We start from the raw sequence: 15,295 nt of genomic DNA, 5'->3' as shown, positions 1-15,295 counted from the left end.
CCAAAAACAGCCGGGTGGGTGCTGAAAAGTGCGGGGTGGTGCGCCCAGCTAAAAGGGCCTGGGGAGAACCCTGAATATTATAATATATATATAAGGCTATCCTGGGAACTAATCTGAACCAATTCGGCTGAACATGGGTGAATGTGTACATTAGCAGCAGCTGTCCAAATCTGGATTTTAGCAAAACAAAACTTTCAGGTTTAGTAGTAAGAATCCATAAAGGCTTCTAGGATGATTTTATAGATATGATCTCTATGATAGCCCTCAGTCCATGCTGTAATCCTGAAAGCTATGAATACAATCTGTGTGATGATAGAATTCATAACCTTACCTGCTCTGTAAGTTTCCCTGCAGCCATTCTTGAAGGCAATGGGCTGCTTGCATGTAAAACTTTTTATCAGAAAGCGGTCTCCAGCATTACAAACACAGCTCACAAGTTGCCTCTCCAGCCCTTTCTGCCAAGATTGCAGAACTACAGACACAGGAAGTGTACAATACACAGACCCGTTGCTTCTGACATCATCACATACAAGGCAAATTTCTCCAGTATTCTTCTGTCCTCTGCGTCTTCAAGAAGCACTGGCGCCATCTAATGGCGGAGAAACATAATGCAGACAAACAACATGGCCGCCTGAGAAAATGTTAGGATAAATTTCTAACGGTTCAAACTGAAAAAAAAAAACGGTTTACAGAAAAGTCAGTTAATCATTTGACATCATTGTTTGGTAAAAATGTATCCATGACAAGAAGAGAGCAACATTTTCAAAAATTAAGGAATCAAAAAATGATGTGTAACTGGGGTATAAAATCACCTCAGGCCCACAAACAAAAACCTCCCCAACTTCCCGCCCTTTGTTGTGTGCATTTTGTCACCCATTATTAAGGTGGGATTAGGTGTGGTTTTGTGTTTTATTTAGAAAATAAATTTGTGCCATAATGATGTTTGATGTTTTTATGATTTGTTGTTATTTTGATTATTAAACAGGATTTATATAGCGCTGACATATTACGGAGCGCTGTAAATAATAGGGGTTGCAAATGACAGACAGTGACACGGGAGGAGGAGAGGAGCTTGCTCAGAAGAGCTTACAATTTAGGAATTATCACACAATAGGAGATGAGATATGGAACGGTAGGAAGTAGTGAGGGTTTTAAAAAACAGAAGACAGGTAGGTGAGTTTATAAAGATGAGTTTTAAGAACTTTTTTTAAATGAGCAGAAAGTAGGAGCAAGCCGAAAAACTCGACGAAAACCAGAGAGTCGGCGCAGCTGTAGAAAAGTCTTGTAGCCATGCGTGTGAGGAGGTTATGAGTGAGGAAGTCATTAGTAGGTCATTGGAGAAGAGAGGGCCTAGATTTTTTTTTTTTTTACTAGGTCAGAAATGTAAGTGGGACAAGAACTGTGGAGGGATTTGAAGGCAAAGCGCAGGAGATGAATTTGATTCTCAGGTGAAATGGAAGCCAATGAAGAGAACTACAAAGAGATGCAGCAGAAGAGGAGCGGTGGGAAGGATGGAGGAGTCTGGCTGCAGCATTCATAATAGATTGTAGAGGAGAGAGTCGGGTTAGTGGTCATTACAGGTATGATTTAAATTTTGGTGTAGACATACTTCTAGTGTAGACATGTTCTAATAGCATCAACTATTGCGTCTTATTGCACTATTCTTAGTTTTTCTAAAGCAAACATTTCTTTATATAGTGTAAAAGTAAAAACACCATCAGATTTTAATGTAATGTTTTTTATTTTGAGGATTTTCCTTCACATACATCTGCCTTTGATTTTCAAGATCCAGGCCATCAGATGCAGCTTTTTTGGGGGGGTTCTGATGGAGCAGGAGGCCTTGAGATGAAGAGAAGCCTGAACACTCAGTCAGTTGGGAATGCTAAAAAGCGAGCTCCTTCAAGAGACACTTCAAGAACATGCGATTCATAGGAACCGGGGAAAACGCACTCCATTGTCAGTTCATCTGGCCAGATGGCTTGCTGACAAGGAGACTTCAAGATAAAGCTCTCTAGTTTGTGGTTTGTCAGGAATGCAACATATCCACTTGTGCAACCCCTACCTAAATCTTGTTTATTATTAATATTAGTGTAATGAAGGACTAGTGGCATATAGTCAAGGGTTTTCTGATGTAAAGACCACTTATTGTTGTCAACTACAACAAGATTTAGCGGAAACATTTTATTCATCTGTGATGAATCTATGGAAGATTCAGACTTTTTATCATCACCAATTAAGAGGAATGATTAATATTTGTAGTTCATGCTCTGTGTAGGATAGAAAATGTTAACTTTCCGGATGTAGAAATTTTTGTTGAGAACAATTTTATTATGACTAAAACCTTCAGGAAACTTGGTATTTGAAATAAAACTTTTACAGTGAACCAGTTGTACCTAGCTAGTGAACATCCCCCAAGGGCCAGTTTATGTGATGGCAGTTGTGTAGCAGAATCACGTTTAATGGAGAAATATGAAGTTAAAAAGGGCAATTTAATGAATGAAATGATTTCTAGCAACAAACTTGTTGAAAAATTAGGATCTGTATCTAGTGAAATCTTCCTCCAAGAAAAAGAGGGAGCAGGACAGAACCCATAAGCTTGCAATCACTCAAATAAATAGAATTTAGGAGTTGGGGAAAAACACTGTTTCCAAATACTAGTTCCATATTTTTAGAGGCAAGGAACCTGGGCTTAGAAATTGCACCAACATCACAAATATACAGTAAGTCAGTATATTTGTCCTACTCATTTACCGACCAGCTCTCTCAACGAGTACACCGTACAAGAACTGTGCAGTGTATATCTAAATGGCATCTCCTCTCCCATCTTTCTCCGTGATCTTCCACAATACCCGGTCTGCCGACTATCAGTGTCACTGATAGGCGCTACAGACTGGGTCTATCATATGCTCCTCACTTAACGATCAGGTCACAGGAACAGAACCGGGTCATTAAGCAAGGAGCATCAGTACTTTGTATTTTTTTTTTAGAAAACTAAAAGGCATTATGCATTGTATGTTCTGTAAGCACACAAATAGGATAGGGAAGTCCCAGGCAAAGGGGTCTATTTATTAGGCAGTGAATGGGACATTTACTAAAACATTCCCTAGTGGACAACAAATCACTGTCATTCTCCACCGGGGAATGTTTTAGAGAATGTGAAATTCACCGCTTTATAAATAGATCAAAGTGTGGAATAAGTTTATACAATAAAAACCTGCCTCAACTACATAAGCCCACATCATTTTCTTACATGAATTGGTCCCAAAATATTATCATCTACGTAGAAGTATTCCTTCATCACAATACAATAGTGCTATAGCAGCAATAGTCGGGTGCTGGAAGTAATAATGGTGTGTTAAATCTATAGGAACAGAGGGTGAATACTGACTACAATTTCATTTTAGGGAGCCCAAATCCAAAATATGGGGAAAAAAACTAAAGAATTAAAGACATTTAACACAGGCTCTTATCTATGCAACACATCTATGCAGGAAATTTTGCTTTGGTAAAACAAAAAAAAAAAAGAGAATGCAGATCTTCTGTAAAATCTTAAGCACCAGTATTAGGCATACACTACATAGGAAATATAATTACTACCAACACAGAACTTTCTGGGGAATAGAAAATGTAAACAAGGATTGGTGTGGTGTCAATGAAAATGTCAAGGACCAAATCTAAGTGAATCTATGAACTTGACTCGCTACTGCTGGAACGTGTAGCAATGTGAAGTTTAAACTACTTTTAGTTTATCAGCGTCACAAGGCTGGATAAAAAATGGCCCGCTTCCAGAACTCCACATCTAGGATTGTCTGTATCGGTCTGTCATTTGCAAACCCTATTTTATGTATAGCACTGCATATGTGGGCGCTATATAAATCCGGTTTATTAATAACAAAATTATAATTTGCATAGGGCATGGACTAGAATTGGTAGTAGAACTAAGGCAGTATAACTATCAGGCAAATAGGATCTCAAAAGAAAAAGAAAATTTGCAGAATTCATTTCTCATAGTACAACTTTCCTTTAGCTGCAGTCTATTTCCCTGTCACTTTGTCTTTTAGGATTATAGCCTTTTGTGAACATTAGTTCACGAGTTGAAAATTTAAGTTTACAAGCATAAATGGGTTTTACCGTCTGTTGATATGCAACCCCATCCCTGACACAGTAGTGTTCTCCCCAGTCCCTTTTAGCCCGGTGCAGCACCCGGCACTTTTCAGTAACCACCTGGTTGTTTCTGAGTAGTTACTTATGAGCTGGGTCACAATACAGGGGCTGCCACCCGCCTGCAATTTCTTCCCACCCAGCTTAAAAAAAAGTTGGGTCCAACACTGCACAGATACACACATGGTTACTACACACTTTCCATGTTACCACCAATGCATTCACTAAACTTCTCCAGCAGCTCTAGTATTTGCAGAGTGTAAAGACATTAGACCTTTTTTTGGTTCTTGTGGTTTTATTATTTAATTTTTGTTTTATGGTTATGCAACCCACAATATCAAAATGTGTACAGAAAAGAGACATTTTATTTTTATTCACAACTGTGTGTTATTAGTTGCATACATTGCAAACCTGCCAAACCGTCAAAAACATTTACAATTGCACTCTTTCGTTAAGTTTTCATCCGATTGATAAAGAATATTTACGGAGCCATTTTGCAGATTTTTTTAAATAAAAAAATTCAGCTCTTTAAGAGTCAACATTACTTACATTTAAAAATCAAAAGCTATAAAGAGAATTGAAGATCCCTACTTTGGGGTTGGGCACAAAACACTTAAGCTGTCTTCAAAAACTAAAATAAGCGCAAAAGAAACTGCTTGCTCACTACGCCATGAAAACACAAATTGTGTAGGGAGCACCCAAGCTAAAACAAGCCATGTTTAATATTCCCAACTGTTCTTTCTCAGATGTGCTATGAGGCAGTCACTTAAGTGGTTTAAGGAAAGTCCAAATCAAGAAATTAGATGCATACACATATACATACACTCTTATCAGGAATGAATGACCTGGGCTTTTTTGTCTTGCCTAAAATAACTTCATGAATAGCCAGTCACAGCCTATAACATCAGTATAATACATTATCCATTTTACTTCCACATCCATTTAAGTGACTACAAAATGGAGTTATAGGCAGCAGAAATCAATACTTATCTCTGCCCTAGAAACCAATAGTTAGGAAATCCTCAAAACAACTCTTCAGTTTTTATACTTTATTGTTGCCACATCCTAGCAGTTCTGGCTTATTTGATGGCAGTTCAGCTGTTTATTACTGAACACAGGAGGGAATGAATAATTGGCTACTCAGGGGACTCTAAAAAGATTCTTTATTCCCTCAGTGCAAACCTGCAAATTACTACAACAGCTGGACAAGTTACTTTCATATACCCCGAAAGGTTTAACATTTTATTTTAAAATTTTCAAAACTGAGTCTTTCAGGTCTTGTAGAATAGGCAAACTGACCATTTTAAAGCCCAAAATGCAATGCAAATTACTGGCTATTTAGCATTTTCATTAAAAAAGAAAAAAAAGGAAAAAAACAAAAAAAGGAGTATCAAGTAATTTACACATAAAACTTTTATTTCCTCAGTTATGTTTTGCAAAACTAGGAATGATTTCTAAAACAGTTTACAAAATAAGAAATCCCAGCTTTTATTGGCCACATCTACTTGTGATAGCTGTCTCTAGATGTCTTAAGCAATCTTGCCTAAAATACATGCTACAGAACATTTTCAAAGGTGTGCATTACTAGCCAGCAAGAACTTTACAAAAGACAACAGGAAAAAAAAAAACAAAAAAAACAAAGAACATTTTATAAGACGTAGTCAAGCTCGTAACGAATGTACGTATTCTTGTCATCGTTGTAGATACGAGGATAATGGGCAATCAAAGCATCTTGTGAACCAATATATATAGAGTTGTATATTTTCCAGTAAACATCTCTGACTTTTCGGGCAGGATGGAAAAGGCCCTAAAAAAAAAACAAAAAAAACAAAAAGGAATTAAGTTTTGCACAAAAAACACAGTTTAAAATTTAGGTCAGAATAAAGCTTACCTGATTTTCATACATTCAGCCCAATTATACCCAATTGTAGAGGTTTCATATTGCTTTTTTTCCCTAACATTAATTCTAATAAAGCTAACCACTTTTTAAGTGACCTTGCACAATAATTATAACAATGTTCAATAGAGCCACAAAAGCATATGTAAAACCAGCAGATCCAAAATGGATTGTGGATAACCTAGTTATGCACCATTTAGTAAGGTATGTGTCACTGTTTAGTCTCAATGTTGGGCTTAATGAGCTGGCATTAAAAAAAATATTATGGGTTCAAGTTCTAGTATTAAGTGCTCACTCCAAGTTGGTAATTTCCAAGTGGATGGCCACTTGCCCAACATTTCACCCAAGATTAGGTTGTATTGTGAAAACCGATAACACTAAATTTTAAAGTGCCATGAGTATCTATGCTTACATTTCATATTACCCGAATACGACCTTCTAGTTGAGCTTTTATATATTTTTCTTCAGAGCGTGCTAAAATGCACATATATCAATCTAAATGATTATATGGCTTTTACAAATCACCATGATGGAATTGTCCTCTTAAATTGCTAATAAAGCTGGCTTTGCAAGTCTAACAAAACGATCACAACATTTACCTTACACTGTCACCTATTTACAACTCATGATGTCCGCCACCCTGGTTTTTTTTTTTCTACTTTTAAATGACAGAAAATTCTATTAGACTTATACATCTATTCTAAACAAAAAAAAAACAAAAAAACATTTTGGACATACCTGTAGGCAATACTGCAGCATTCGGCATGGACCAATAGCAACCCTAAGGCCTTCAAGTGCTCCCATTACAGCTTGGATGACATGAGGAGATGTTTCAAATACATTGGGCCATACATAATTTAACAGGTGATTTAAAGAATCTTCACAACCAAAACCATAAACTCCGAGGGACATGTGCTGAACAACGGCACTAGCTGTCTGTCTGTGAACAAGATCTCTGCAGGAAATTAAAAAAAAAAAATGAGAATTAATGCAAACATGTTGTAATTTAGACAACTATAAACTAGGTCATAAATCAGTGGCTATGTCCTGGGATTTATTAGTAATTTGTAATTATGTTCCATATTGTGTTCTATCAAGAAATGTACAGTTCAGTAATGGTCTGTTTAAGGTTTTAATAATAAACTTTAAAAGTTCACTTTATGCATAAACATGCAGTTTGAGCCACAGCATTTACAGCCTGCAAAATACTGTACAAAAAATTGCCCACAAACACTTGCTATAGGTGGCTAATTCCGAGTAGACACAGTCATCCCAATTACAGCATGTATTAGTTTCACAGTTTTAGAAAAACATATTACAGTAAACCAGTGTGTTGACACATGAGAGTAAAAAAAAAAAAAAAAGGTTTGTGATAGTGATGGGGAATTATGCATACAAAAAGAACAGAGGGAAAATAATTACCTGTCCATCAAAGCATCTTCAAGCAAAGGTGTAACAGCATAGATATAATCCTTTCCCATTTCTCCAATATACTCGAAGAGGAAAGACAAGGACTTTAACACACCATTCTGGACATTAAGTTCTGGGACTCTATATTCATTCATAAGCGCTGGCAGGACTGTAAAAGGTGAACATGTTTCTGCAACAATAGCGATTGCCACAGTGGTACACACTCTGTTTTGTCTTTCTTGTACTTTTAAGTTATTAAGCAGTGTAGCAAGCACATCGTGAGGTCTAAAAAAGAAATAAAAAAAGACAACACCATAAGATCAAAAATATAATACAAGAATTGATAGAAACTTAAAATAGACAAATTATTTTGGACTTCAACAGAATATAGATACAAAATTATGCAATCTGCAGAGAATCAACAATTTTTTTGCAATTGCCTAAATGATTTTTTTCAACCTTAGACAAATACAGATCTGTAGAGTCACACAAATACAGAACCAGACAAACATAATTATTAGACATACTGGACAGGAAAATATTTTAGTGATCATGTGATTCATTTGACATGAAAGTCTTCTCCTCTGACATGTTTTCTCCTCTCTACTTCCAAGAGCTAAATAATTTTACCTATTCAAAAAAAAATGTTAAAAAATGTTGAAATGTTGTATATATCAGAAATTCTTACCCAATAGCTTTGGCTATATAGCCAAATGTGTTCACAGTAGCTCTTCTAATTGCCTTTTTATGTGCCTTCAGTAATTCCAAAAGTTCGAAACAAATTCTCATCCACTCTCTTGCTGAAACATATTCCGCTCCCCTGAAGAAAAGAAAAAAAAAACAACAGTTTTATGCGTTTTGACTTTTTTTTTTTTTTTTGAATGTGTTATATATACATACACACACAAAATTAAACTATATGGAACAAAACGTTCCATGAGGCTTACTATATGTACACAACATTACAGAGAAAGTTTGCAGTACTGCAATATTCAGCACAAAGTGCAAGATACATTTACCAAAAATGTATAAAACTGCACAAAACACAGAAATACAAATAAGGTAGCAGAACTTAGTATTATTTAAATGACTTACAAGCTAAGAATTTATTGATATAAACTGCTCACCATGTCATGTGTACAAGATACTCATTTTGAAAAAGAAAAAAAGCTTACCTGTCGGCTATACGTCCAACCAGGTCAATACAGTTCTCCTGTACTTTCTCATGCCTATTTTTTAAAATGGGTGTAAGTCTTGGCAGCAAATCTTTGATTGGAGGAGTCATTTTATGCATACCTATGAAAAAGATAAACAGTTAAAACAAAGGTTTCTGGCACATAAATTTTTCATTTTGAATAATATTATTATAATAGTTACCAATAACATTGACTATCGCCTTCAATGCTCCTAAAATGCTTCCCAGCACTTCAGGATATTCCTCTCCAAGATATTCATACAACACAACGCCCAAATGTCCCATTAATTTTTCCTAAAACCAATAAAAGAAAGTTAGAAAACAAACAATAAAAATACATAAAAACTACTAAGGGGACAACACAATTTACTTACCTCTTGACATGTTTTCATGACAACTGCAGTGCGAGATATTAAATCAGCGGCTTGCTGTCTCACTTTAGCAGATTTGTTGTTTAAACGCCACAGCACAGTACCACAAATCTGGGGAAGGTATGGTTTGACTCTTTTTCCAAGTGCATTGACAACTGTACCAAAACCATTCAACATCACCGAATCCTAAAGAAAATGGTAAAATGCACATTATAGAAGCATTCACATACATACACGCATTACTAGAGAAAGGCATAAAAGCAGCTCAACGTATGCTTTGCCAATAAAGGTATAAGATTCAACTAAATCCACAAACAAGATGTGTACTTTCTTTATTAATTTTACTCTAAATCATTAATGTGGTGTCTGGCACCACATAATGATTTTCAAAGTTTTCCCACATCTACACCTCACATATTATTCATGTGCAGCCCCCATTCCATCCACTTAAAAGAGAACAGTTTTCATTGAGTAGATGGAAACAGGGAGTTGAATAATCAAAATACCAAACTACTGCAAAGTGTAATTTAAGGTAGGTTAGTACAAATAAAATGTAGGAGGGCAGGATCCACCCTGTATAAAGGCTATGGCTTGGCTAAGTCCCAAAACGTATTTGTTAATAGTATGAAGTACTCCGTGTTAAGTGACCGCCAATATAGCCTGCCAAAAAACACACATACACATGTAAGAAAGTGTCAAACTAACAGCATACTAATCTGCCAGTTTGTTCCTAGGGCATGTAAATTCTAAAGAAATTGTATCTGAATAAATTAACACACACCGATCACTATAAATAAACATATCTGAACAGCTTACCTCTGTGGTCTGCTCCTGAAAAGCATAAAGGATGCCATCAATCAGCTGTTCTTCAAGCTTGTGGTCAATATCAGCAGCTCCAAGATTGCCCATAATTTTCTCGATGGTTTCCATGACCATTTTTCTGTATTGCTCAGCTTCATCTTTTAAGTCATCCACAATTCTAGATATTATTTCTGCAGCTCCCACTTTATTTGCAAGCTCAACTGTAGTGTCCACCAACTACACAGCAAAAGAAAACACAGGAGTGATTAAACCATAAAAAGTGAGCGAATAAAACCATAGTATACACAGGACTGAAGAAATTGCATAACAAAAAAAATGTGTTTATATTCTGTACCTGTCTATAGTTTCTTCTGTCCAATGCCATTCTGTGCTGCCAGAAGTGTTTGAAAAATGGAGGAAGGATTTCTGTTTTTATGTAATTTGCTTCCACACCATCAGTGCCACAACACTGCTTCACCACCTGCAAAAATGTTCACATACATGGTTAAGAATATTTCATAAAGACATACATAGAAAAAGGCCACTACAAATTAAAAGCATGCAACACACTGTCTGGACCAAACATTATAAATATGAATGGTTTGTTATTAAAGATGAACTTCGGTCTTATTCTTCTCTTTTTTTCCCTTTTTGCAAACATGAAGATTCTCCTAAACTGAAATATTGGTCCAATTTTCCTGCACACTGTGACTCCTTCACAAATATAAGAGGCTGCAGCCCTCATTTACGGTCTGACACACTAACAGAAATATCCAACTCACTTTTTCCCCAATTATTTTTGTTCTGGTCCTCCCTTTCAACTTTTCACTGTCGCTCCAGTCATTTAGCAAAGGTTTTTATGTGTGGGCAGGCAAATAAAGGAATGACTATGAATTATACCATTTGTAAGAGGCAGTGCTTTGAGTTATGAAAGCACCTGTCCTTGCTGAAGTTTAATATTTTGCTATTATAGATGTTTCTTTCACACAGGCTTTTCCTAAATCTGCATGTATTTCAGTCAGAAACCAATGACTGCATGGCAAGAGAGACAATACAAATGGAGCTAAAGTGTGTTTTTGTGCAATCTGCAGTGGAAAAGGGGAACTGAAAAACTTTGGAGACCTAATCAGTTGACGGGAGGGAGGTATGGAGCAAGTTTTAGGTATGCTCACAGTTTAATGACAAATGAAGACAAAGTGCTGTTCAGATTTCATCAAGCTGGAGACTAGAGAGAAAAAAAAAAGGGGTTGCCCGCACACTATAATAGACAGCGTACCCACAACAGAGTAGGTGAACCATGTAAGGCACTAGAAATGAGTAGTGCAAGTGTGCGGAGAGGTGAGAGAAGCAGAGATGACTGGAGAGCGAGGAAGGAAAGAGTTTTGAGGGTACTTTTACGGTACTGACTACAGTTCACTTTCAAACAGAGCTCTGCAAATGAGCTGTAAATAAACAAAATGTATCTGTACTAGCATGAAAAAGATATACAACTAAACACTTCATATGTAAAGCAATATAATGCTACACAAATTTAACAAAGAAAATACCTTCAAAACAATCTTTTTCATCTCTTCATCAGGAGATTGAAACTCTCGGATTAAAATCAACATCACTTCTCTGGTATAGTAGTTTGCATATTCAGCATCCATGAGGGGTATAAGGTAGCCAATGGCTTTTAGGAACGCAGCCAGACCCTGGCAAAATAGAGAAACAAATATTTACATCAATACCTTGAAGCAAGACCAATTTTACATGATTCTTAGCACATAACAGATAAAAGAAGCTAATAGTTCAGGGGTCAACTTTATTTTAATACATAAAGTTTTTCAATTTGTAAATTTAGATAAATTGTCCATTTTACAGATTGAGGGTGCACATAGACCAAAAAGATATAATTAAAAAAAAACACGTAAGAAAAATACATTTACATACCTTTCCTCTGTGTTGACGAATACCTTTCCACAAAGGTTTTAGCACAGAATCAAAAGACTCAATACCATATGGAGTGGCTGCTTCAGCTAAAGCAGCTATAGCCAGAGCACTTATAGTACGAACTTTCTGCTGTTCATCAACAAGTCCTAAAAGAATCAAGACATCCATTAAAATTCACAAATCATAGTGAAACATATTCCTCCTCCCACACACTTCTATACCCTTTTTGGATCAGAGCAATTTCTAAATGGATCAGAGTTAACTAGTGTTTGCAATAGACTTTGCATAATCAAGTAATAAAAACTGTAATAGCTGCGTAAACGAAATTTAGGGGCACTAGATCTGAAGTAATCGCTAAACAGAAATTAATGAATTTGTATCAATGTTACATTTGTATTGGGTATACATTAAAGAGACAGCACAATAGGTGTGGTAATCTCACGTATTCCACAAAATATAAAGCATGGAGAAAGGCAAATTAAACTCTATGGCAAATTCTAGGTTTTAAAAAGGTATGGGATCTTGGTAACCAGAATATGCAGGTAAATGCATTAGATAACATTGAAAATTGCTTACCATGTTCAATAATTTCAACCAAGCTTCTTAAATGCGGTAGGATGGCACATCCCATCAGTATAGCAATCTGCTGCACAATCTTGATACCAGTGTGGCGGGCTTGCCATGACTTTTTGCTCTTACAAACAGCTTTCAAAAATGGAAGCAAGGAAGGAATGCCAAGCGCAGAGGCAACAACAGCAAAGGCTCTGGCTGTTGTGTTACGGACATATTCATCCATATTGTCAATATCTGGTCTCATTGTGGAAATCATTGTGGCTAAACCAGCAGCCTTAGGGGAAGGAAAATAAAGTTTTTTTTTTAAAGCCAAGTAAATCAAATTATGAATACACATTTTACTACATATAGAAAAGCAACCAATGTGAGCCACATTGCCTTACAACAAAGTTTATAGCATTTTAATTGTGGGTGAGGCTGTTTTCTTGCATCATCCTCATCATAGATCCGTGATGAAATTTCACCACTAAAAAGGTTTCTGCCCAAACCATCTCAACTAGTAAAAGCAAAAAAGGTGGAATGCTCTTGCAGCCGGACTATCTCATGTACGTTTTTTTAATTAGGAGAACCCATTAAAGAAATAAGTCATCATTGTCTAGAATACCAGATTCGGATCCCACAGGACAGTATAGAAAACAAAAAAGTACCTATACAAAAGGTCCTAATTATAAAAGTGGGGTTAAGTACACCTGCAATAAAATAGAAACGGCAGCCAGGTTTCTGCTCCAAACCAGCCTACAGAAAGGCTACGATTTGTTCCACAGAGTAACTAAAATGTTTTCTTTAATTGAAATAGAGAAGATGAAATCCTCCCAAGGCTTTTCTAAGTAGGGCAGCAAGCTTTTCCCTACTCACCAAAATAAGTCTTCAGAGACAGGGCAAGTAAAATGGCAATGCCAAGCAGTGGCAAGAGCAAAACCAAGAAGTACCTGGTATTCTCATTACCTGTAAAGGAGGAGGAAGCTGCAAGGGAAGCAACTAAGGTGGCTATATGTGGGTACCTTTCATAAAAACAGTTTTTTTTAAAGATTACAATGGACTGGAAGCCAAAAAAAAAAAAACAAAAAGAGCTTTGAAGAATGCTCTAGGCAGGAAAATCCCCTAGGAAAGTGCAGGTATGTCCACTTGCTACAGCTATACATTCAGCTTTAGAAACTGGAAACCTGTCTCTTCCCAAAAAACCTGAGCACAGTACAGTTAGATTTGAAAACAAGTAAAAAAAAATATTAACGCTTGGATATCAAGATAGTTCTAAAAAATAAACAGGGATTAGAGAACACACTTACCTTAGCCAAGTTGGATATAATTTCTCTGCCTTCCACTCTGGCATAATAGTCTTCATCAATCAGCAAGGGTTCAATAACCACAAGGATCTGGGGGGAAAAAAAATGATATTTGAACAATTCAGTATATTCTGGTTCTGAAAAACTTGTAATGCCTTGTCTATGTTAAAGTAGTTCTTCAAAAAGAACTACTTCTACAGCCCTGACAGATCAATGAATGAGTGTGCGATATCTCAGCTTAGCTGTAATGTATGATGGAGTTTTTAAAAAAATTAAGTCTATAGCACAGCAATTGTGCCCGTTACCTGACCTGTGGCCTAGCGCTGGTTTATTCATGGACAACGTAATGGGTATCACCATAATTGCCAAAATGAGAGGAATACTTCTAGGGCCATTACTTAGGATTGATAAATTTATGAGCTGTATAGACTTTAACGTATCTCTTATGGACAATATCAAATTGAGAAAATATTCCACTGCTTCAAAACAGCACCCAGTTTTAAGGCTTGACTAATCTGGTATAAAGTTATGTAATAAAGTCTAATCTTAAATTGAGAATATTGTATTTGTGTGAACTAAAACATTTGAGAGTATTCACCTAAAACACTGATTTTTAAAAACAGCCAGATAAATATGATGCAAATGGAATAAGAAGATGGCATTTGCACATTTTTAACAGGTTCTCTGCCCATGAAAATATAAAGTGAGTGCGTGAGGTGATTTTCAGACCTAAAAACTCAAATCATATAAAATATGGTGATGTGGTGGTCATCAGAAGAGGCAAACCATTCCAGTTCTAATCCACATTTGGACACCTGGTCCAAAGGATAAAGAAATAGAGAAGGCCGACATACAATCCAATACTGGAGCCCAAACAAAAGCCTTGCAGGGATACAATGCTTGGGGGTTTATGCTACAATGAGATTAAACACTACATACCTTGTGTACATATGGACGGACTAAATCATCAAGTTTGTATAGGATTCTATCAATAACTTTAACAAGTAAATGTCGTTCCTGGTCTTCAAGTGTTGGAGACATCAGCAACGGTAATATTTGATTGAACAAAGGTCCAGCTCCAAACTCACGAGCTTTATCTGTAATCTGCCTCAGTGCTGCCTATTCATAAAAAACAGGAAAAAAAAAAAAGATTAGTTCATTCACTGAAAAAGGAAACCCCCAGAATTTAATACATGCTTTAGGTAAATATTTTTTTTTTTTTTTTTAAATACACATGTAACAAAACTACATTACAAACTGAAAATGCCCAAATTTTCTGTACACTGGATCTCATACCAAGTGTAAAAATAATAACCTAAAATATACAAATTGCTTTACAACAATGTTATCCTGGAAGTTATAATGATTGCATGACAGTGCTTCTAATTCACTAGTCTGCAATGGTTTCAAACTACAATTGTCTATATGATAAATTTCTATTTACTTATCATTCAGGAAATAAGTTCAGTTGACTAACAGCACCATTTATACCATGTTCCTTAGTTGTATTTTACACAAAAGGGCACGACAACAGCAATAAATACCTTTCTCATGGGAGGTGTGCCATTCTTTATTTTCAGCAGTAGTTTCATTATTTTTCTTTCCTTCTGCTCTTCTGGACTAAGTGTGGATTCATCAACATCAACCTAAACAAAAAAAAAAAAAAAAAAAA

General features: G+C 36.1%; 2 protein-coding genes across 5 annotated transcripts in view; both read right to left on the bottom strand.

The window, feature by feature from the left end:
* The window catches only part of ANKRD44 (ankyrin repeat domain 44), a 69,255-nt gene extending 68,776 nt beyond the window's left edge, over nt 1-479 (bottom strand). For 3 of the 4 annotated variants that reach the window (XM_072418836.1, XM_072418837.1, XM_072418839.1), the window contains exon 1: nt 332-479. In XM_072418836.1, coding sequence (XP_072274937.1) covers nt 332-358 — 27 coding nt within the window. In that variant the 5' untranslated portion in view covers nt 359-479. The remainder of the gene's footprint in view (nt 1-331) is intronic. The other variant, XM_072418838.1, reaches the window with a different exon arrangement.
* Nucleotides 480-4,436: 3,957 nt separating this feature from the next.
* Nucleotides 4,437-15,295, bottom strand: part of SF3B1 (splicing factor 3b subunit 1) — a gene marked incomplete in the record, with an annotated part of 21,886 nt that continues 11,027 nt past the window's right edge. Inside the window, 15 exon segments of the mRNA XM_072418828.1 lie at nt 4,437-5,968; nt 6,797-7,013; nt 7,481-7,753; nt 8,157-8,288; nt 8,644-8,764; nt 8,846-8,957; nt 9,038-9,220; nt 9,851-10,072; nt 10,191-10,316; nt 11,383-11,529; nt 11,768-11,913; nt 12,344-12,614; nt 13,627-13,713; nt 14,563-14,742; nt 15,168-15,269. Of these exon segments, the coding sequence (XP_072274929.1) occupies nt 5,810-5,968; nt 6,797-7,013; nt 7,481-7,753; nt 8,157-8,288; nt 8,644-8,764; nt 8,846-8,957; nt 9,038-9,220; nt 9,851-10,072; nt 10,191-10,316; nt 11,383-11,529; nt 11,768-11,913; nt 12,344-12,614; nt 13,627-13,713; nt 14,563-14,742; nt 15,168-15,269 (2,478 nt within the window).

The sequence above is a fragment of the Pyxicephalus adspersus genome, chromosome 7, assembly GCF_032062135.1.
Source record: "Pyxicephalus adspersus chromosome 7, UCB_Pads_2.0, whole genome shotgun sequence".
Classification (NCBI taxonomy): domain Eukaryota; kingdom Metazoa; phylum Chordata; class Amphibia; order Anura; family Pyxicephalidae; genus Pyxicephalus; species Pyxicephalus adspersus.
This window is presented reverse-complemented; position numbering and strand designations above follow the sequence as displayed.